The 22,586-nt window shown below is 50.5% G+C and overlaps 3 protein-coding genes across 3 annotated transcripts; all 3 read right to left on the bottom strand.

The window, feature by feature from the left end:
- Window positions 1-523: 523 nt before the first annotated feature.
- LOC110073127 (taste receptor type 1 member 3) lies at window positions 524-7,380 on the bottom strand. The gene is made up of 6 exons (XM_078379071.1): window positions 7,190-7,380; window positions 5,935-6,238; window positions 4,542-5,306; window positions 3,577-3,792; window positions 2,839-2,959; window positions 524-1,458 (listed from the first exon to the last, which is right to left on the bottom strand). The coding sequence occupies exons 1-6, from the start codon at window positions 7,378-7,380 to the stop codon at window positions 524-526; spliced, it is 2,532 nt and encodes an 843-aa protein (XP_078235197.1).
- A 3,968-nt stretch (window positions 7,381-11,348) lies between these two features.
- TAS1R3 (taste 1 receptor member 3) lies at window positions 11,349-18,726 on the bottom strand. The gene is made up of 6 exons (XM_020782014.3): window positions 18,237-18,726; window positions 16,968-17,277; window positions 15,268-16,047; window positions 14,573-14,776; window positions 13,993-14,113; window positions 11,349-13,601 (listed from the first exon to the last, which is right to left on the bottom strand). The coding sequence occupies exons 1-6, from the start codon at window positions 18,413-18,415 to the stop codon at window positions 12,670-12,672; spliced, it is 2,526 nt and encodes an 841-aa protein (XP_020637673.3). The 5' UTR covers window positions 18,416-18,726; the 3' UTR covers window positions 11,349-12,669.
- Window positions 18,727-19,357: 631 nt separating this feature from the next.
- CPTP (ceramide-1-phosphate transfer protein) lies at window positions 19,358-22,550 on the bottom strand. Its single transcript, XM_020782302.3, has 3 exons — window positions 22,302-22,550; window positions 21,582-21,712; window positions 19,358-21,485 (listed from the first exon to the last, which is right to left on the bottom strand). The coding sequence occupies exons 2-3, from the start codon at window positions 21,701-21,703 to the stop codon at window positions 20,963-20,965; spliced, it is 645 nt and encodes a 214-aa protein (XP_020637961.3). The 5' UTR covers window positions 21,704-21,712; window positions 22,302-22,550; the 3' UTR covers window positions 19,358-20,962.
- Window positions 22,551-22,586: the final 36 nt, after the last annotated feature.

The following is a 22,586-nucleotide window of genomic DNA, read 5'->3' as shown; positions in this document are numbered from 1 at the left end:
CCTTGGGGGTTCCTCGTCTGGCTGACGGCAAGTCCTGAGAAATCGTCTTGCTGAAATTTCACACCCACCGTCATGCAGGGAGATTCCTTCATTGAATCGTTTTCCAACTAGGATTACAAATCCCATCATTCTCTGTTTGGGGAGTCCCACCCAGTAGACAAGACACCAACAGACCACTGAATGTGGCTCACCTGGGAGGAAGGCCTGGATGGAAAGGCTTTGAGGCCTAGCTAGGCCTAGCTCCACCTAAGCTTCCTGTCCAGAAAGGAAGTGACTGGCGAGCTCCCAGAATGGAGAATTGTGGGGTGTGTAGTCCAGAAATGTTGAATGGCACATGCATAGATGCCGCTGAGAGAGAAGACTGCAAACCTGCAGCCCGTTCCTGACCAGCTTCCAGCCAAAGTGGCCTGCTTCTGCATCCAGACGAAAGGGCTGCGGGTGGTCCAACTGAGATCCTCGTCAGAGCCCTTTTCTGTCCTTTCCAGGTCGAGACTCTGTGGGGGTCCGAAGTACGGAGAGAAACCTATCCCTTGGCCTCTGCGGCGCTCGGTTTCTCCTTGTCGGCCGGAGGGTCCTGAGGCAGGCAGCTGAAGTAATCGTCGGTGTTCAGGTGTGGGGCGAAGAGCACCACGTAACACACGGGGTAGTAGCAAGACCCAAAGATGGCCAAGATACTGGCCAGGCCGGCGAAGATCTGAAACAGGGCAACGAACTTCCCTTGGGAGGTGACGTAGGCGGGCAGGAAGAGCGTCCAGATGATGAGGATGAGGACCACGGCGAAGTTGATGGCTTTGGTCGCCCTGCGGTCCATCCGGTTCCCGCCCTGCCCGACCAGGGAGCAGAAGCAGCAGAAGAGCGCGAGGCAGTAGACATGGGCGAGGAGAGTGGTGAAGCCGGGGAAGGCGCTGTCCTCGCACTGCAGCAGCAGGATCTTGTCCAACTCCGTGTTCTCCTCCAAGGAAGGGGGGTTCCAGTAATACCAGAGGAGGCAGAGCAGGCCTTGGACGGCCGTGTTGAGGAGGATGGAGAAGCCCATGTGATGTTTCCTCAGCCAACGCCGCTTCAAGGTCTGCTCCAGCCCCGAGCGCCGGACGGCCGTCCCCAGGAGCGCGGCTAAGCAGACGGCGAAGCTCCCGAAGAAGATGGGCTGCCGGAGCTTGCAAATCGTGTCGGTGGGCTTGGTGACGAAGAGGAAGCAGCTGGTGCAGCAGCAGGCCGAGGAGAGGACCACGGCGGAGGCGGGGAAGCGGCCCATGTACCGCACGGCGGGGCTGGCGTGGTGCCGGAGCAACACGCCCGTCACGGCCGCCATCTGAGCCAGGGCGAGCCCGGTTAAGGCCACCATGATGGTGGCCAGGAGGTCGGTGACTTCGAGGTATTCGACGGCTCGGTCGAAGCATTTGGTGCTCTGGGCGGGAGACCACTGGTGCTGAGGGCAGGGGGTGCATTCGGTCGGATCTGGGTGAAAAAATGACATGGCAGACCCCTGGCATAATGGGAAGCTGCAACACTAGGGAACACTGCCTGTCTACCTTGCCTCCAGAAACTGGCTGGCTGGCCTTAGGGGTAGAAAAACCCTCTTGGGTCACCAGCATTGAAATGCCTGCCAGTTCGGTCATTCATTCATTCGCTCATTCGTTTCCTTGTTTGTTCGTTGGTTCGCTCATTCGTGCATTCAAATTATTTATATGCCACTTGTCTCTCCCCACAAGGGGACCCAGGGTGGCTCACCACAGGGAAAGACCGCAGATTTTAAAAACACTATGTAAATACCACATTTCGAAAACCCATGACGCGGGTGTTAAGGTTGAGAGCCAATCAAGTTTGAAAAAACTATCGGAAAACATTTGAAAAATCTGTAAATTTGGAAAGCCAGCGTTCCTGAGATGATTTATGGCTTAATAGAAGGCTGTAAGAGGAAGGTCTTTGCTTGATGATGGGAGGGTAAGAGGGAGGGGGCCAACTTGGCTTCTTGGGGCCAAGCCTGGGAGCCACCACCGAGAAGGCCCTGCCTCGTGTCCTCACCAAACGAGCTTGGGAAAGGGGCGGACCGGAGAGAAGGGCCTCTCTAGAAGATCTGAGAAGATGAAGAGAGGCTCCTAGGGGGTGATACAATCCTCCAAAAAAAGTCTGGATCCCAGCGATAGAGCTGTTATCATGGACATCAACTTGGTGGAAGGACACCAGCCAGGGAGGTGATGCAGGATCTGGCCTTGCTGGATCGGAGCCCTGGGGCTTTCTGAGCATCAGACACTATGATCTCAACTACCACCCCCCTCAAAATGCCCTCTGACCTCTAAGATTGGCTTTCAGTTTCATTGTAGCTGAGAGAGAGAGAGAGAGAGAGAGAAAAGGACGGGTTTCCTAACCACAGAAAAAACTCAGATGTCCCTAAAACGGACTTTTAATGTGCAGCAGACCATCTTTGTAGCCATGCAGAGTAGTTGATGGGTATGGCCTTGAACAAGCAATTAAGGGCTGTTAGCCTGACAAAAGACCCGCTCCTAATTTCTTGGCGGAGACCCACAGAGCTGGGTGGGTCTCTTCTGGGGCAAGGACAGCCATTTGGGCACCTGCTGTGCCAAACTCTTTTCTATATACCACTTGTACACATTTATTCTTTGGCAGGTGATTTTAAAGCCTTAAAGCAGCAGAGCCGGAAGGGACCCTAAGGGGTCATCTAGTCCAGCCCCTCTCAAGGAGGCCCAGTGGAGAATTTGAACTCCTAACCTCTGGCTCTGAGATGGAAACCCCTTCACTGAAGGGACTGGGTAAGTTCTGGTTAAGTGAACAGTTCTTGGTTCCCAACCACCCACAGAATATCTGCTTGAAACGTACGGGCTTGGTCCTGGAAGGAACCAGCCGGGCAGTCTTCGCACTCGTAACAGCAGTTGTGTTCGCCTCTCAGCCATCTCTTCTGCCCCGGTTTGCACTCCTGTGTGCATCTTGAAACTGGCAGCTGCAGAAGAAGAAAGAATGAAAGACCTCTTTCACATCAGAGTTTGGAATGAATGAATTACAAGTTACTTTTCGTCTTTCAGCAAAGCAGGTAGAACCAAGTCCCTTACCCCTGGTTCATGACAAGGAGTCTCCGAGTTACTTTTAAAAGTTACTTTTAAAGCAGAGGGTTGAGGGTTTTTTTTTTAATGAAGTCTGGAGCCATTTTCTCATTCATCTTTGAAAAATAATACAATGGAACAGGCAAAAAGTGAAGAATTTGTGTGTTAAACTTTGCCATGCTCAGAGGAACCAGCCTGATGAAAAGAGTCCGGTTTGAATGAGATCAGAATAAGAAAGTGTTATACAGTAGAATCCTTATATCCATAGGGGATCACTTCTAAGCACCCCCACAGATGCTGGAAAATGTGGATTATAGCAAACACAACACATAGCACGGTCTCTGGCTCCTTCTAGTGGCCACTTCTGATAACTTCATATTAAAAATATATATTTCTAGGATTTTTTTCTTTCCTTTTTTAAAAAAAATATTTTCAGTCTGTGGATAAGTGAATCAGCGGATACCGATCCCGCAGATCAAGGGGGAGTGTTTCCCACAATATTTTTTTTCCTTCTGACCTTGCCGTCTTCCGTGTTCCATTTAATCTTTGACTCGTTGACGGTCAGCTGCCTCTCCAGGGCATCGTAACTCCCGACGATGCCAAAGGTGTGGTTCTTGGGGGGAATCCAGTCCCAGAGGATCAGATCGTAACCCGTCGGTGGATCTCCCGTCTCAGTGAAATAAACGGGCTCCGACTCGACAGTGAAGTTGACCCTTGCGATTTCCTCCAGAAGCTACGAAGAGCAGGGAGTAGATCAGTGCAAAGCCAGCTAAGGAACATCCCAAATAGATGCATCAACTCATCACCAATGTTTCGCTGTCTCTTTTCTCCTGAGTCTTTTGAATTAAGAATTCATTACATCCTTGCTAAATCTAACTGATGTAAAACTGATCGGTTTGGGACCTCGATACTTATCAGAGCGCCTTTCTCTGAGATCAGTTACCTACGCCACTCATACCTCTTGGGTTCTGACGCTGCAGGCCAATTTAATTTGGCAACCTGCACGTTGTTCTCCCACCCCTGCAGTGACCTGGGTACTCAATTTACTGACCGCCGGGATCCAACTCGAGTCGTGAGCAGAGTCTTGGCTGCAGTATTGCACTTTAACCACCGTGGCTTGTGAATATTAGGAGGAAAAGGGCCTAGTGCACCTCTATAGGTAGAGAATTTTGCAAGACCAAAGCAGGCATCTCGCGGTCTCCCATGATGAGTGTAGATTCTGTGGTTCCCAGCCTCGGGTCCCCAGATGTTCTTGGACTACAACTCCCAGAAGGCTTCACCCCAAGCAGCGCTGGCCAGGATTTCTGGGCATTGTAGTCCACAAACACCTGGAGCCACGAGGTTGGGACCCACTTCCACCAAAGGCCACGAGGTGTCTGATGGCTTCCTCCCCAGGAGAGGCTACCACGAGGGGACCCCAACACAGACAGAACCAGCGCAGGGCGATCCTGGCGTGCTTTCCCCCACCCTCCTCTCACTCACTTGCCAAGGGTAGACCTCTCGGTCCGCGTCACACGTCCGGCTTGCGGTGTCGCAGTGGAGCAGCTGATGGAGAGCATGGCCGATGGCGTAGACCGCTTTGTAGGCGTTGAACATGGTGTAGAACCTTGAGTTCTGGATTGCGCGAGAGAAGTTCGCGTACGTCAGAGAACCGCATTCGGGACACTGCTCGTTGACCTCCTCCTCCGTGGTCCGGCCTGGCCACGGTTGGGCCAGGAGGTTCTGGACGTATTCGGCAAAGCCTGGCATGGCTCCGCTTTTGATGGCGATCCCAAACAGAGTGCCGATGTTGCTGATGCCTGGAATGAGGGCCACGCTGGGGGAGGCCGACCAACATTCACTGGCGATCCACACCCTTCGGGTGATCCTCGTCGCCACCACCGCTCTCAGCAGCGCCTTCGCTTCCTCCGGCGAGGCGAAGACCACGGTGGCGTTGATGTGCGAGTTCTCTAGCCGGTCGGCAATGTCGATCAGCTTGGCGTTTTGCTCTGATGGGTTCAGGCCGTCGGGGAGGATGGCTTCGTACGCCACGCATATGTCCTTCAGGAGGGCCTCCTGGGTGAATATCTCCAGGGCTTGCCGGCCGTACAGGTTGTCCGTGGCCAAGGCGGCCACCCAGTTCCAGTTGAACTTGTTCAGGAGCTGGACGATGGCGTCCGCTTGGCGGCTGTCGCTGGGGATGGTTCGGAAGAAAGAGGGGAAGGTCTGGCGGTCGCTCAGGTAGCTGCTGGAGCTCCCGAAGCTTACCTGGAAGAAGGTAGGAAGAGGTGCAGACAATGAGGATCACCTTCAGAGACACCTTGAATCACTGGCAGCGACAATTCCTTAGCAAGGGTCGGCAACAGGGTGCCCAAAGGGGACAAACAGGCTCAGGGGCCACTTTCTGCCCTTGGGGGCCTTCAAGATTAAGATCCAGGTGCTTTCTAGTTACTTATTTTCAAACCAGCCCTTTCCAGATCTCCTGCCCCTCAAAACAGAGACAAGGGGGAAGGATTCGGCCCACTAGCCCAATAGAGTTCTGTAGGCACGGTCTAGTGGTGGGTTTCCTCCGTAGGTGGGGATTGAACATCAAGGATCCTTGGGGGTCCTTTCTAGCTGCACAGTCCCGTGATTCTAGGATCCCGCGCCGCTAATACTGGGTGGCAAGAAGGCGTGGAAAAAGGGGCAACTCTCCTGGCATTAGAACGGGAGTTTGTAAAAAGAGTAGCTTGTGTGGAAAGGGTCGCTTGATTTTTGACTTGATGGTACGCAGTTCTAATTAGGACTGGCATAGGTCGAAAGGGATTTGATGGCACATAACAACGACATAAGTAATAACAAGAACGAGGCGCTTCCCTTTTTGTACCAGGCAGCGATGGGGGAGTTCACGTCCTACCTCTGGGATGGAGAGGAAATTCAGGATCCGAGTCACCAACATGCTGAGGGCTGAGCTGCTGGGTCCCACGACAGCAATGACCCGGGGCTTGGCGTTGGCGTAGTCACACTGTGCTGCCGCGTCGTCGTTTTCTGGATCTCTCGAGAGGAAGGCGAGGGCTGGCTTGGTGGCCACCGCCTCGTTGTTGCAGGTGTCGTGGACTTCGTAGCCGAGTCGGATGCCGGGCAGAAGAGAAGTGGAGTTGTTGATTTCCTCAATGGCAAAGCGCATGGCCAGATGCTGTAGGTAGCCAATGTGGTAGAAGCTGGTAAGGGAAGAAAAATGGGGGGGGGGGAGGAAGGATTATGGCAAATGGTTGTTCTGGGCTTTTCGGGCTCTTTGGCCATTGCTGTTCTCTGAAGATGCCCATGGCCACAGAGACTGGCGAAACGTTAGGAAGAACAACCTTCAGAACGCGTCCAAAGAGCCCGAAAAACCCACAACAACCATTAGATCCCGGCCGTGAAAGCCTTCAGGAATAGATTATGGCAAAGTTGGTTTCTTTTAGATTCTTCCAATCGGCTTGACTGCGGTGGCACCGCCTGGCCTTGGAGACTGTGCCATGTTGATCAAGCTCTGGCCAACCTTGTATGAACGTGAAAGCAAGACAGGAAAGAAAGCACACCCGGGGGGGGGGGGGGGAGGAGGAATTATTTGTTTGACGTGTGGTGCTGGAGGAGAGCTTTGTAGATGCCAGAAAGACGAACCAGTGGGTTCCGAGATCGAATCAAGCCTATCTCTCTGATGACATGAAGGCTGCCCTACTTTGGGCACCTCATGAGAAGGCAGGATGCTCTGGAAGAGATCATCATGCTGAGAAAGGTGGAAGGCAGCAGGAAAAGAGGAAGACCCCAATATGAGATGGACTGATTCCCTAAAGGATGCCATTGGTTTGAGTTTGTAAGGACAGGGCATTTTGGAGATTGCTACGTTGGAGGTGACTCCTTCCTTCCTTCCTTCCTCCCTTCCTCTTATATTATGCCTTTTGCCAGTGGAATGGGACTCAGGTTGGCTGTCAACAGAGCACCCGTTCCACCATATTTGATCCCAAAAGGCCCGTTCAGACATAGTCCCTGCAGACATAGACCTGCTTCCAGCCCGTCTTCCCCATCTCAAGGTTCTTGGGCTGTGATCCTTCGGAACAGCCAAGTTCAGGAGCTGGCGACTGGTGGGTATTTGCAGACCCTTCTCTCTTCAGCTTTTGAGGCCTACTCACCTGTAGCAAGCGGGGAAGTGGGGCTCCCCATCCACGGTCGGGTACTGTACTTTGGAATGAAAGGCAAACATCCCCCCGATGATAAAGTCCCCCGGAGCGTTGAACCGGGTAGCCGGCGCGTCTTCCTTCGCCTTACTCATCCGTAGGGAGAGGATGGGTGCCAGGAGACCAAGCAGTAACTTGGGAGCCATTTTGCCTGCACGGGAAGGATTGAGAATTTTAAGAGAACCTCAGAGGTCATCTAGTTGTGCGGTTCCGAACCTCGGGTTTCCAGATGTTCTTGGATTGTGACTCCCAGAAGCCTTCACCATTGGCTGGCCTGGCCAGATGTTCTAGGATTTGTCGTCCAAGGACATCTGGGGACCCAAGGTTGGGAACCAAATCTAGTCTCTCCCCCCCCCCCCCAGAACATCCCACCTCAGGAAGGTTTTTCTGGAGTATTCAACCTTCCCCTTGTGGTCACTTGAACACCTTAGCTGGTTTGCGTCGTAACTCCCTGAACCGCCAGAAAAGTCATTTTCTCCATCCTCTACACGTCCGCCCGTCACATCACCACACCTTTTGGGCAACAGATCCCATCAGCCTTCATCAGCCATGGCCAATAGTAAGGGATTATGGGGTTTGCGCTCCTGTCCCTTGTTGAAGGGTTGCGTTTGGGCCAAGGAGAGAGAGCGACCCTGTAAAGTTCGGACTGCAACCCGAAGCGGAGTCACTGAACGCAGACCCAGACCCACAGAGAGAGCGACACTAGTGACACCAGCATCCACGGCCTTAGTTGGTCACAGGCATTGAGGGAAATGCATCCTGCTGGGCCACAACACCAAAATGAACCCAGTTGATCGCTGTTGGTCCAAACCTAATTAAGTCCCAATGCTGTTTTACACTCACTTCTCATTTGCTCTGAATGCAAACCTTGTAGGGTTAAGGATAGCTTGCCAGATAGCTCAGTGGGTTGGGAGTTTGATTTCCCCCACTGGGCCTCCTGGGAGAAGAGCCAGCCTGGTTAGCCTTGGGCCAGCTGCACCGTCCCAGAGCCGTTTCAGAAAAAGGGAATGGCAATTCGGAGCACTCTCCACTTGGAAAACCCTGGAAAAAAAAGGATGTGACATGTCAGGATTAACCTGATGGCTCACCACCACCATCATCACCCTTAGGATTAAGCTATTATCTCACTCTATTTCAGGCTGGTATCTGGGAATCCAGGCTGGCTGTAATAAGCCACCATCAATGATGAAAAGGACACTCTCTGTCCTTTCTGATGTGCAAAATTTCTGATGTGCAGTAATTTTGTAAGGAAAGGAGGCAACATCTTACCTTGATGTTCCTTCCCTGTACTGTATTTCGAATTCGTATCTACCGTTTCTCCCTTCCTGCTTGTGTGCCTGGTTTGGCTCCTCTCTGCCGACGGTCCTCGGTCTTCTCCCGTTGATCTCATCCAGCGGATTGGATCTCGAGAAGGGCCGGCAGGGCAGCTCCGAGGTTTAAAACCCAAGGATATCATCACATTTCTGATTTGAATAGCGGTTTTTTGGAAGGAGAATTTGTCATGTTTTTCGAAACATGACAAATGGTGGCTGGCGACTCTCTCCAGGGAAAGGGAGGCGAAGAAGTCAAATGACAAACAAAACGAATCGTTTGCATGACCTACCAGGAACGAGACAACCGGGGTCGGCCACCTGGCAGCCGCTGGGTCAAATCTGGCCTGCAAAAACAATACTGTTTGCTCTCGCACCGAATTGTTTGCGATGCCGGGCGAACCGATGACTCGATGGCCGGAATCTGTGTTTGCCTAAGGCTTGCGGAACTTGCCACCATTAACTGAGGCGAATGCTGGGGCCAAATGTTGGTTGTGTGTTTAATAGTGTGCTGATTGCACAGCCAGGGTGCCCCTTGGCATGTCTGTGGTGAGTTGTGCGAACTTCACACCAGCACCAAAAGGATTCTGCCCGGTGGCATCTAAAAGATCCTGTCATGAACAGCTGTGGTTTCTAGGGATGCTATGTTGGATTTCTTGAACTGAGCCATAATAAGGGGAGATCTACCTACCTTACGGACAACCTAAATCTGATGCCCATCGGAGAAATGCCGAGAAAGGCTTGGAGGCTCGACTAGGCCTAGTTCCGCTCAAACTAGCTGAACACTTCCTTTCTGAGCAGGAAGCTTGTGTAGAGCTAGGCCTAGGTAGGCCTCAAGGCCTCTTTCCCAGGTGAGCCACATTGAATTCCTTATAAGCTGTCCGTAAGGGAGGTAGAACTCCCAGAGTGGGGAATTATAGTATATGTAGTCCAGAAAACCAACCCATTTCAACCCCAGTGGCTTCCTTGACTGGGTCTCATGGTTGGCTTCCTGTTTTCCTGCAGCCTTTCCATATTTCATAGCATGATGGCCTTTTCCAATGAATCTCGCCTTCTCATGGTTGGGTCCAAAGTACCATCACCTGAATAGCCTCCTTTTAAGCTTCTATGGAGAATTCCGGCTTGAGTTGATCTAAAACTCATACACGGGTCTTGCTATGAGTTTTGGATACCAGTAAAAGCCCTCCTCCAGCATTACCCTTCAAATGGGTTGGTTTCTATTGGGTTCTCCTGGCCTTTGGATGATATTTAGCTGACTGAATAAACTCAGTGGTTGAGGTCTCTGGCTGGGCAGGAGTTCAGTTCCCTCCTAGGAGAAGAACCAGCCTATATAGCCTTGGGCCAGCTGCACAGTCCCCAGGGATTCCCCCAGAAGAAGGGAACAGTAAACCATTTTATACATAAGTATTTTCTAGCTGGATATAGTCGTAAGTCAGAACTGACTTGATAGCATGTGATGATGGAGTCATTTTTCTGTGTTGGCTGATAGACTCTAATTACTTTGATCTTGATTGTGGAATTCCTAGCTCTGTATTCATTTATGGACTGGTAGGACCTCGTTTTATATTACTGTACTGCCCTTCTTTGAGTTGTTGACCCCATGGTAGGACTTGATTTGGACTCCCTGGCTATGCCTCTGCCTTCATCTTTTCTGGACTAGAACCAAGCTTTCTTATCAACCCATTGACCTCATACAGAACTGGCCAAGCCACCGGGTTCTTCCTGCCTAGGAAAGGACCAAACGGAGGAAGCCTTGGGAGGACTTGATTTGCTCCTGACTTTATTTGATGTCTGAAACTTAGCTCCCCATCTTTTCCCCAAAAGGAGACACACAATAACGCCCAATAAAAACTGCACCGAACGTATAAAACGAGATGGACGGTTGGGAGAGGAAGTTAAAGTAAATGCAAATTTTAAAACAGGTCACCCTAATTAAAAAGAGGAATTTTAGAGATGTGTTATTCTGGAAACTACAGACCTTGGGTGTTATCTTTAAATAAGTTGTTGCCTTATTTCTCCTTTTGCAGGGTGTGATTTTCAGCAATTAAAGTAAGAAAGTAAGTTTTTATTCTCCCTTCTTTTTCCTTATAGCAAACAAGAAGGCAGATAGTCTTGCATTGATAGACTGGATCTTTCTTGGCAGATCTTTGCACAACCACTGAGGCGTCAAAGCGACATTTGGCTTTAAGTTTTGCATGAGGAACGGGAGGTTCTGTTTTCACTTCTTCTTTATTTCCATGTCCTTTGCATGGACTGGGGAGCAAAACCAGTGCATTCAAATCCCTTTGAAAAATAAATCCCTTGTATCCCATTGAGGGACTCCCATTAAGCCGGGAAATAGATCTGGTTTCAGCCCCAATCAGGAATAAATGTGAACAATACAGCTGGAGTGTTGATCTTTTAAAAAGTGTTTTCACCTGCTTGGAGACGCTGTAGATTGTAAATGTAACATGCTGTGAAAAAGGCAAGTGTTCTATCGCTAAACCAAGGACTCTCAGGGCTTCATGGTTCCAAATAACAGACTGATTTACATAAGAACATAGGAAGCTTCATGATACGAGATCAAATTGTGGGTTCATTTAGGTTGCTACTGTCTAACCCAGTGGTTCCCAGATTTGGGTCTCCAGATGTTCTTCGACGACAACTCCTAGAAATCCTGGCCAGCACAGCAAGTGGGGAAGGCTTCTGGGGTTTGTCGTCCAAGAACATCTGGAGGACCCAAGGTTGGGAACCACTGCTCTAAAGACCGCCCTTCCAAATCAGTCCAAGAGCCTCTTTCCTGTAATGGTCAGTTAAATCAACAATCTGTTTTAAGAGTTTATTCAATTACATACGTGTTTCTCATCCGGGAACAGAGGTTCTACTGGTGTTTAGCAATCACACTGAAGACCACGAAGCAAAACATCTGAACAAAATAAGCAGGAGGGAAATCCAAACAAAGCTAAACCACATACTGGAAAAGCTGGAAAACTGTATGTTAAAAATATAGACAACAAAGGGCAATATCCTATTGTGAGGCCCAACAAGAAAAGTAAACCCATGGACTCAATTGGATTTCTGTTAAATATTGGCTTCCCATTTGAGAAGTGACTCCATAGGTCTACTCTCTAGTTGAGACTAGCAGTGAGGTACCAGCTGAAGATCCAAGTCTTCTCGCACAAAAGTCCACTTTTGGTTATCTCACACCTTGTTTCTGAATTTTAGCCGTTAAGAGATGGAACGTTGTCTGTTCCTATGATGAGGCCATTGAGTCGGATTCCCTGCTCCATCATCCTGTCTTTCCCCCAGGGAACTCTTGCTGTCTCCCCTGTTCATCTTCAAAACAACCCTATGAGGTGGGTTGATCTGAAAAGGAAACAGGGAGAGAGAGAGAGAACAGCCTAAGGTCACTCAATGAGTTCCCTGATGGAGTGTGAACATGAAGCTGATGTCCTGATACAGCGGTTTTAAGTACCTTGTCTACTGTTGTTAGTTTTTATGTATCTTGGATGTGAACACAAACCATGGTTGGTTGGTTGGTTGGTTGGTTGGTTGGTTGGTTGGTTGGTTGGTTGGTTGGTTGGTTGGTTGGTTGGTTGGTTGGTTGGTTGGTTGGTTGGTTGGTTGGTTGGTTGGTTGGTTGGTTGGTTGGTTGGTTGGTTGGTTGGTTTGGTTGGTTGGTTGGTTGGTTGGTTGGTTGGTTGGTTGGTTTGGTTGGTTGGTTGGTTGGTTGGTTGGTTGGTTGGTTGGTTGGTTGGTTGGTTTGGTTGGTTTGGTTGGTTGGTTGGTTGGTTGGTTGGTTGGTTGGTTGGTTGGTTGGTTGGTTGGTTGGTTGGTTGGTTGGTTGGTTGGTTGGTTGGGAGGGAGGGAGGGAGGGAGGGAGGGAGGGAGGGAGGGAGGGAGGGAGGGAGAGATGGGATGGATGGACAGATGGACAAACAACCCTCTGCCAGATCTGCTTTGGTTTGGATTCCTGCCTCGAGCAGGGAGTGGGACTCGGTGTGCTAATAGGCTCCTTCCCACTCGACTATTCTATGATTCTACCAAGGAAGACAGTCCATTCAGATTTCTGCAACAATTTATATCCCCCGAGTTCCAACAAGGGACCATCTTCTTCTTCTTCCTGCCTGAAGCCCATCTCCGCAGCTAATCTTGAGACGCCTTCTCCTGCAGCTTCTCTTTGGTGTAGTCTTGGAAATAGTCCGAGGTGTTCCACTCCGGCTTGAACCACAGGATGTAACCTTTGGGAAGATAATACGTGACCAGCAGTCCGAGCGTGCCACCCAGAACGGAACAGATCACGATGGCGGGTTGGTTGATGGGCCTCACGGTGGCATAGGAGGGCACCGCGACCACCAGGGTGATGAAGTAGGTGATCATGGCGAAAGTGATGCCCCGGGCTGCGTTGTACTTCTTGGGAGGCTGCTGGACCATGAAGGTGCAAAGGAAAGAGGTGAAGGCCAAGCAGGCGTTGTGGCCGTGCAGGAGGAAGAGGATGGGCCAGGACGTGGTGAGACACTGAAAGAGGACCTGGGTGGGCAGGAGCTTGTAATTCTTCACCAAGCTGGCTGGGGTGTGGTAGACGTAGATGGAGCCAAAGGAGGCTTCTACCAGGAAAGACCAGGCCACAAGAGCCCACGGGTGGGTCCGGATGAGGCGATGCAGGACGTTAGGGTGGCTGTCGGCGAAGTCATGCGCCAGCATGATCTGGAGGGCCTTGGCCGTAATGGTGGAGAAGCAGAGGTTGAGGCCCAGGGCCAACAAGGGCTGCTGGACCCGGCAGACCGTGGCGGTGGGCTTCCCGATGTAGAGTACAGTGCTTGTGCACAGCAAGGCCAGGCCGAGGAGGGCCACGAGACACAGGCCGCCTCCCGTGGCTTGCACCGCAGGTGTCTGGAGGTGCTTCAGAAAGAGCGTCCCCAAGAGGCAGATGAGGGCCACGATGAAACACAACACAAGCACCAAGGCGACGGTCATCGGTTCGGACCAGAAGAGGTACTTCTCGCCACGGTTGTGACACTGCATGCTGCGTGCAGGGGACCACTGGTGCTCGGGGCAAGGAGTACAAGTGGAATCATCTGCAAGAGAATAGTGGTGATGGAGAAAAGGTGCAATCCATCCATCTCCATCCACCCATCCATCCATCCCTCTCCTTCCCTCCCTCCCTCCCTCCCTAGCTCCCTCCCTCCATCCATCCATCCATCACCCAAGGCTGGGAGTTACAATTTTAGAGCCTTGCTTGTTCACCACTTTTCTTTAAAAAATGGGAATGCTTTCTTAGTTTTACACCACAAAACCTCAAAGCAAACCCATTGCAAAACGTTGTTTTGACTAGTAACTCAGGATGTGTCCTTAAGGCCACAGAGACACATTCCGTGTCTCTGATCACCAAATCGTTTGTCCCCAGTTTTCAGTGAGAGTGATATGGGCTTGGGGAGGAGTGGGGCAACTACCCTCACCCCTTTTCACCTGAAGAACTACGGAAGGTCCCACTCTCGCAGTCAATACAGTCGTAACAGCAGAAGTGGAACCCTTTCATCCGACGGATCTGCCCCGCCAAACAGGTGGTGAGGCACTCCGACCGGGGTGCCTGGGAAGGAGAGAGAAGAGGCGCCATTTTATTTATTACATCATTCCCAGTTCCACAGATGCCCTGTCTTTCCTCCAGTTTTATCTTCACAACTGTAGGTCAAGCCAGACCTACAGACACCTCAGAGAAAGGCCTAAACTGGGAGCCTTGAGCTAGGCCTAGCTTGGCCCAAGCTTCCTGTTCCTGCCCTGGTGCTAGCTGGGAGCTTCCTTTCTGAATGAGAATCTAGGCCTAGCTAGGCCTCAAAGCCTTTCAATTGAGGCCCTTCTCCCAGGCGAGCCACATTACATGTCTGTAAGATATCTGACAGGTAGAATTCTCCCAAGATGGGGAATTATGGGCTATTTACTTGAAAACACCTCAAAATTCTGCCCCTAGAGGAGACTGGAGGCCATATCTCCCAAACCTGTTAGGGTTTTCTTGGCTCCCCCATCTCTCATCCTCTCTCCCACTTTTTACCTTTCGATCCTCAGTGTGAAACTGGATGTTTGACATGTTGATCGTTAAGTTCCCATTGAACTCCCCCAGACTGATGTGTTCGATTCTGTTATTCTTCCACTTCCACCCGATCACCTCGAAACCTAGGTTGATGCTCTGATCTTCCGCAAAATGGAGTGACTGGTTGTTGACGGTGAAATTGATGGTCCTCAACTCTTCCAGCACCTGTAGAGAAGGGGAAGTGAGGTTACGAGGGACTCTCAGGAGAAGACCCCAAGTCTCTCACTGTTAAACCTTTGGAGAACTCCCTAAAACCTTGTAAGTGCAGACATTGGAGAACATCTGTTCTCCTGGTTTTGTCCTCTCGCTGCCTCCGTGTTATCTTCAGATATTTGAAGAAGAGTTAAACAAGGTCAACACCATGATCTACACTAGCCAAAGGGGGTGCAGTAGAGCCTTACCCTGCAACCGGGTCAATCTGGGTGGCATGAAAAAACTGATGGCGGAATTGGTTGCCTAGAACAGTGGTACGAATCATGTTGCCCCCATCCAGATTTTGTTGGGCTTCCAAGCCCAGGAGGCTCAGCCAAAGGTTCCGGGAGTTGAAATCTGGGAACCCATAGCTGGGATCTGTGGTACTAAGATGTGGCTCCCTAGCTCTCACCCCCCCACCCCCACCCCCCGATGCTGGAGATGGACTGTTGCATCTCACCTACCTGCCAAGACGTGATGCTCTTTCTTAGACATTGCCCCGTCGAGCAACGCAACGCCGCGTGCAGGGCGTGGGCCACGCCGTACACGGCAGCATAGACGGCGAAGGTCTGCTGGTGGTGCAGGACCACCTCCACATTCTCGCGGGAGATGTTGTTGCAGATGCCGCACTGTGGCCCGAGGACGTCAGGGCCGACCTTGTTGGCTTCCTCTTGGGAAGCCTGGCAGAAGCCATCGCGTTGAGTCTCTTCCAAGAGACGGTACACGTAATCCTCAAAGCAAGGGATTTCTCCGGCCTTGATGACAAAGCCCATGACCGTCCCAATGGCGCTGATGTTCTTGACCGTGGTCACCACGTCGGACATCACCCAGGCTTCCGTGGCCAGCCACACCTTCTTTTTCAGCCCTAAAGCAAGTGTGGCTTTGAAGAGCTCCCGGACGGCTCGGTCCATGGCGAACACGACGATGACGTTCACGTTGGTGTCGTTGATCGAGCTGATGGTCTTCTTCAGCTTGCTTTGGAGATCGGGGTCCGTGACTTCTGCGGGGATGATCCCTTCGTAGGCAATGCAGATCTTGTAGCTCACCGCCATGGAGGACAGCAGGCTGATGCCTTCGCGGCCGTACTCTTCATCGCTTCCGATGATGGCAATCCAGTTCCACTGGAAAACGCGCAAGAGTTGGACCATGGCTTCCAGTTGCCTCTTGTCGCTGGGCACCGTGCGGAAGAAGGAGGGGTACAGTTCCTCGTTGTTCATCTTCTCCGCGGTGGCTCCGTAACTGATCTTAGAAGATAACAAGGGAACAGTGGCATGGATGAACAATCTGATGCCAACCTAGATTTGAAGTTGTATTTTTAATGGCATCTCTCACTACCCTGCCATGCACTGAAGCTTACAGTTTCCTGCTGTGGAGCCAGCGGTTGGGAGTTTGATTCCCCACTGGGTCTCCTTGACAAGGGCTGGACTGGACGCCCCATAGGGTCTCCTCCAACTCTGTAGTTCTAATACAGTGGTGTATCACTAGATGATGATAATCCATTCCACTGAAATCGCTGTTTAGCGAAATCATTGTCTACCGAAAAGCATTTCCCCATTGGAATGCATTTAAACCTGTTTAATGCGTTCCAATGGGGAAGAATCGTTGTTGTCTAGCGAAGATCGGCCATAGGAAAGCCGCTTTGTGAACTGCCAATCAGCTGTTTAAATCGCTGTCTTGCAAAGCTTGGGTCCCGAAACCACCTGTTTTGTGAGCGCGGAGGGAGCTGTCAAAATCGTCGTCTAGCAAAAATCGGTTTGCAAAGCAGGGACCAAACATTGTCCAGCAAAATTCCCCCATAGGAACCACTGTTTTGCCAATCGCTATAGCGATTGCAAAAAGTCAATGTCTAGCGAAAAAACTGTCATGCGGGGTAACTGTCTAGCGAGGCACCACTGTATTATTATGTTGTTATTATTGTACATGGCACGGTTAAGCAGACTGTGCCTTCTTGAGGCCACCTATGGTCTCCCAAGGTTGCTTTTGATCACCCTAGTAGGCAATGGCAAATATGTCTCATTTGTGTTTCCTGCAAATCAGGAGGAGTGGTAGTTTCGTAATAAAAACAACTTTATCTGTCAACAACAACAACAACAATCTGACATCAAGTCAATTCTGGGGACCCTTCCCAGAGTTTTCAAGGTAGAGAATCCCTTCCCCAGTTTACCTGCGGAATCAGGAAAAAGCTGAAGAGCTTAGCCGTCACCGTCGCAAGTTCCGAGTTGTCAGGTCCGATGACGGCCATCACTCGGGTCTCGTAATCGGTATAGTTGCAGAGAACCCCAATGCTGTGGGTGCCCGTTCTGGAAAGGAACAACATGCTGGGTTGGAGAGCCACCATCGGTTCCCGGCAGGTGTCGTAGAGGTCATACCCCAGCGTGATGCCCGGCAGCAGGGCGGTGGAGTTGTTGATTTCTTCCACCGCCAGCTTCATCCCAAGGGCCCAGATGAATCCAGCATAGTACATCCGGCGGAGACTGGCGAAAACAAGCAGAAATTGGGGGGGGGGGGAGACCGTTAAGTGTGTAATGAACGTTCCCACCTCTGTCGGTGAGACGTTCTGAAACCCTGCAGCAGAAAGCATCTCAGATGATCTGTGCCCGTTTGTTTTTCCTGAATAAGAAAAGGTCTGCGGCCGATGGGCTGATATTGTAGACCACAGACAGGGGTCAATTAACTAAAATCAATGGATCTAGTTTGAAAACCAAACCCCACCTCCCAAGATATACACCCCAAAGCCTCCTAAATGCCTTTGCCCTCCCTATTTCCGGCGCCTGGAGGATCCTAAAGTTGAGCTCTTTTTAAGGATCCAACACACCTGCCTTGTTGAGTGGCGCTCAAAAAGACCCAGTTTCCTCTTTCTGGTGTTGGCCAGCTGGACATCGTAAGCTGGACTGGGAAGTGGTAGATGCCTCCAGAAGGGCATGCTATCAGAGAGATCATTTTCTTCCTTGAGCTCGTTAGCCGTGTCCATATATATATATATATGTATGGATCCTTAACAATCATACGGATAAGCTTCTCCGAATCGCTTGTGAAAATGTGCAGAATGGGAATCATTTCGCAGGGAAACGGTCCTTGCTTTGGGATTTGTTGTATCTTTGGCTGGAGCACAATTTAAGGGAATACAAGGAAATTAGCAAGACGACGAGGGAAAAGAGGATGGGGTGTTTATTCTGGGAACAGCAAACAGTCTGGCGGAAGGCAGACAATCAACTCACACATTTGAGGAAACAGGGCAATACAGTCCCCAACTTTTAGACGGAAGCTATTGGAAATTCACATCTTTAAATGCCTGCTCCGTATTTCGAAAGTACTATAAATTCTTCCCAGAATCTAGCACAAGAGGAGAGGGATGGCCTTTTATGGCCTTGAAGAGGACTAGCCATGTGTGCTGCAGCATCACATCGTTGGCTGATGTTTGATCCCACCTTACCTGTTGCCTGTGTAAGTATCAGGTAGGATCCGGTCTGTGTTGTTGCCGGTGTAGACCGTGAAGGGAAACAAGCCGCCCAGCATGTAGTCTCCGGGTCTTCGGAACTGAGAAGACATGCAGTATTTTTCCTGGGAGAAAGCCCAGTCTATAGGAACTGTGAGTAGAAAGAGCATTGCCATCTCTCTCTCTCTCTCTCTCGGCTGCTTTTGAAACCGATGTCGAACTTTTCAAAAAGGTAGATGAAACAACCAAGAAATGGAAGAGCCCTTAGAAAAGCTGCTGTTTTGTTCAGACAAAATACAGCCGAGGGTGGAGGGCATTTGTTTAGCAAACGACAAATTGCACGCCTGTACATCAGCCATGGTTGACCACCCGTACTAAGCAAATTTCCAGTAGCATTCATTGAGTCCATTTCCTTTGTAAACTGGAGGCCTGGACTGTCTGCATTTCCTTCCCGGCCAGATGTTATTCAAACCAAGACGTCATGGGCTATTCCCCCCAAGCTTCCCAGTTGTCCTAGAGCCGACCTAGCAACTTTTGACGGAGCGATCAAGCTGCTGGTTGCATGCTCAGCAAGCCGCTTTGGATTTCTGTTTTGACAAACTGGCTTTGGGTCTTCTCCTGAGCATTTGCCGATCACTGGGCAGTTAGGTTACCAAAGGAAAGCAAAAACAGAAACGTAAAGAAAGTGCTTTGAACGTGTGCCTTGTTTATCTGCGATAAGACACCCTGCACCTCCCGGGGTCCCTTCTCCATAAGCTCTGCTCTGATAGGAATCATGGGAGTTGTAGTATGACAAGCTCTAAAGGTCCATGTTGATTGAATTAAATACTCCTTCTCCTTTTATATTTAGTTATCTTAGTGGTTTAGGTTGGGAGTTCGATTCCCCACTGGGCCTGCTGGGAGAAAAGCCAGCCTAGGTAGTCTTGGGCAAGCTGCATAATCCCAGGGCGCCCCCTGGAGGAAGGGGATGGTAGCACTCTCTGCCTAGAAACAGGGTCTCCGTAAGCCAGAATTGACTTGACGGAAGATGATGATGGTTCTTCTCCTTTTAAGACTCTTAGAGTTGACCATGATTCCAACATTACAGCCAGACCCTTCCAAATGTAGGACGCCTCTACTGAAACGGTCAAGTACGGATAATCTTTATTTCAGTCCAAGCACAAGAGGTAAAATACAAGCAAATCACAGTGCATGCATATACTCCATAGGATAACCGTGCAAATGTTCTCAGGAGCTCACTTCTGTGGCTTCTGCCCAGCTTTGCATAAAGATATTGATAATTGAAGCTGGGTTAATGAACACAACCAGCTTGTAGGTACATAATGGATCTGCCTGATTGGTGAACAGAGTCCAACATGACACAACATTATGACAAAATCAAATACAGTACTACTTTAACAACACAGATTTTTAAAAAATCCAGATTGTCTTTATTCCAAAGATTTGGCCCCAAATCTTGTGCAATACACGTTTTTTTTGAATTTTCAAAGTGTTTTTCACCTCCCAGTGCAGACTATATCCGGGATCATCAGCGTTTCCTTATGATTTGTCATTCATTCTTAGGTATAAGCTGCTTAATTCACATTATAGATACATGCACAGAAAGAGAGAGAGTATCCAGCAGAGACAAGATTGATTGTCAGTTTTCAGTCCGTAACAGAGAGGTGCTATATTTATTTATTTACTCCCTCCTTCAGGGGTGGAAGGGGATTGCTGATCACTCGTGTAAGCTAACACTTGAGTAGATCTCTCCTCCACCTCGCCGGCACTGCTGAGCACCAGCTGCTAACAAATTTGGATCTCTCCATTCATTCAACTTGAACGAATCTTTCTCCTGGGCTAGAATCAGGAAGGCTGAGATAACTCCTGTGGGCTGAGCGCAGCTGTGGCACACCCCAGTGCGGAAGTTGTATCCCTGCGAAACCTGCTCTGCCAGATGTGTGGATTGTGCTGCAAATTTCCCCAGTTGCCATTTTCACACTACGATTCAATCAAGTATACCTCCATCCGGTAGAACGTTGCTTCCCAACCTTGGATCTTTGGATGTCCTTCGACTACAACTCCCAGAAGCCTTCGTCACCAGCTGAGTCGGCTTAGGAATCTGGGAGCTGCAGTCCACGAACATCTGGGGACCCAAGGTTGGAAACCCTTAATGTTAAAAGATTCCCCTTTTCTCTTGAAAGCTTAATTTGATTTGAAGAAAGGAACGGGCAAGTTGGATTCCACCAAGCTAAGTTCGAAGGGCAAAGAGGTCAGTCAAGCCAGGCAACAGGAATGATTTGACTTCAGGGCTTTGCGCCACCCCAAAAGGAATTCGGCGATGCAAGGAATTCCCCTTGATGGGGACAGGACGGTCTTATAAGCCACGAACGTGTGGCTATTCAGACGTTTGAGACTTGACCTCCCTGAAGTTTCACAGCCAAGACAGGCATCCTTTCTTGATTCAGATTATCTGAGCAGTGTTGAACTAGAACAGAGGTTTGCACCTTGAGAGCTGCCTCCAACTTTTCCCACCCTGATGCTCTCCATGATTTGCTGGCAGGAGTGACATCTAAAACATCGGAAGAGAACCAGATTGGAGAAGCTGATCTTATGCGGTAGGATCCCTATGTAATCGGAGGGAGGTATATTGCACAGCTCCAGAACTGCTCCAGATATGCACAATTTGAAGCATGGATGATATAGCTGCCTTCCGTTGTGCTACTCAGGAGGAAGATGCCCCATTATGGGAGGTCAAGGAGCTTGTGTTGAGCGTACAGACGTTCTGTCACTTCGTAGACTTGACTAATGTGAGGCAGGGCTTCCCCCAGCATCGCCACCGCCTCCTCGTTGGTGCCCACATTCATGTTTTTGAGGAAGGCGTCCCGGGTGGGTAAGGTGTAAAACGCCATGCTGGCCGCCTTGTGGATGATCCATGGGTGGTAATTGGCCAAGGAGGCGTTGTAGGAATCCGTGCACAGCACCGAGGTCCGTGAATCCGCGTCGCTCGTCCGGAGGCCTTCCAGGAAGAGCTGCAGCCAGTGCAAGGCACGGTGGAGGCGGAGGATCGTTCGGCAGCCAGACGTGGGGCGGCTGTACGGCTGCGTGAAGTCCACTAGGCTGTTGGAGAGTTCGTACCCCACCATGGACTGGAGGGTGATGTAGTTCTCTTTCTGCTCACCGCTGCGGAAATTCTCCATAATCTGGATTTTGGCCACGGCGTCTTTGGAGATGAACGAGAACATTGCCCCCATCGTGTTCAGAAACCTGCGACGGAGGAAATGGGAAGGTTAAGGAGTGTCGTGTTTAAGAGGAAAACTTTGTGTTGTGCCGACCACGCAGAGGGAAATCTCGTAATCTTACCGCACAAGCCCTTTCCAGCCTTCCAAGTACGGATCCATGAGGACTTCCTGATTGTCGGTGAGGCAGCTCTTAAAAGTGACGAGTACTTTCCTCAGGCCGTTCACGTCGTCTCCGTCTGCCATGGCGCTGCTCTGAAAACAAGTCAGCAAGAGTTAGCTCAGGGGCCAGTTTTTAAATATTGCTCCCCACCCCAAACCTGATGACGAACAATTCGACTTTTCCCTAATCCACAGCTGGGGGAATGGTTGGTATTTCCCTTTTCTGGACTCCCAGAACCCCCCTGCCGTGGGCAAAAGGATTCTGGGATATGTAGTTTTTAAAAAAAGAAAGAGAACGCTCTACTCCCCCAGCTCTGACCAGTAATTATAATGATGACTGATCATCATCTTGATCATGTATAAGCCATACTGCAGCAGTTAGTCCTAAATTTGGCCGTCCAGGTGCTTTGGACTACAACTCCCAGAATCCTTACGCATTGGTAATGCTGACTAGGGCTTCTGGGAGTTGTAGTTTCAAAAACCCACCACGGGGGCGGGGCAAAGACAGATCTATTGCTCTAAATAGGCAAGAGTCGGGTGGGGGCTAAAAATACCCAGCATTCCTCTGGCTTCAGGCCCATTCGGAGCCCCCACCCCATATTGGCCCCGCCCCTTCCCCCCAGGGGAGGCTCCCCCCTCTTCCTCCTCTCTGGAGGATTCCCTGCCAGAGCAGCCCACTCACCTTATCTTTTCCCTTTTCCCAACTTCCGCCACTTCCCTCTTCTAAGGCAGCCAATGAGCGCGCGCGTCCCTATCCTCTTTGGCCCGCCTCCTTATACACCTCAGCCAATGGCTAGAGCCCCCCATGGCTTCCCTGCGAGCCGGCTCCTCTGCAGCGCCAGCCAATAGGAGCTGAGACCCTACTTCCGGAACCAGCGATTCCTTTATCCCTGGAGCGGGTAAGGTTCGGTCCGGGATCCGCATGCGTAGAAGGGTAAAGCCTGTGCGCCTGCGCTGGGAGGAAGTC

This window comes from Pogona vitticeps, chromosome 7 (genome assembly GCF_051106095.1).
Source record: "Pogona vitticeps strain Pit_001003342236 chromosome 7, PviZW2.1, whole genome shotgun sequence".
NCBI lineage: Eukaryota > Metazoa > Chordata > Lepidosauria > Squamata > Agamidae > Pogona > Pogona vitticeps.
This window is presented reverse-complemented; position numbering and strand designations above follow the sequence as displayed.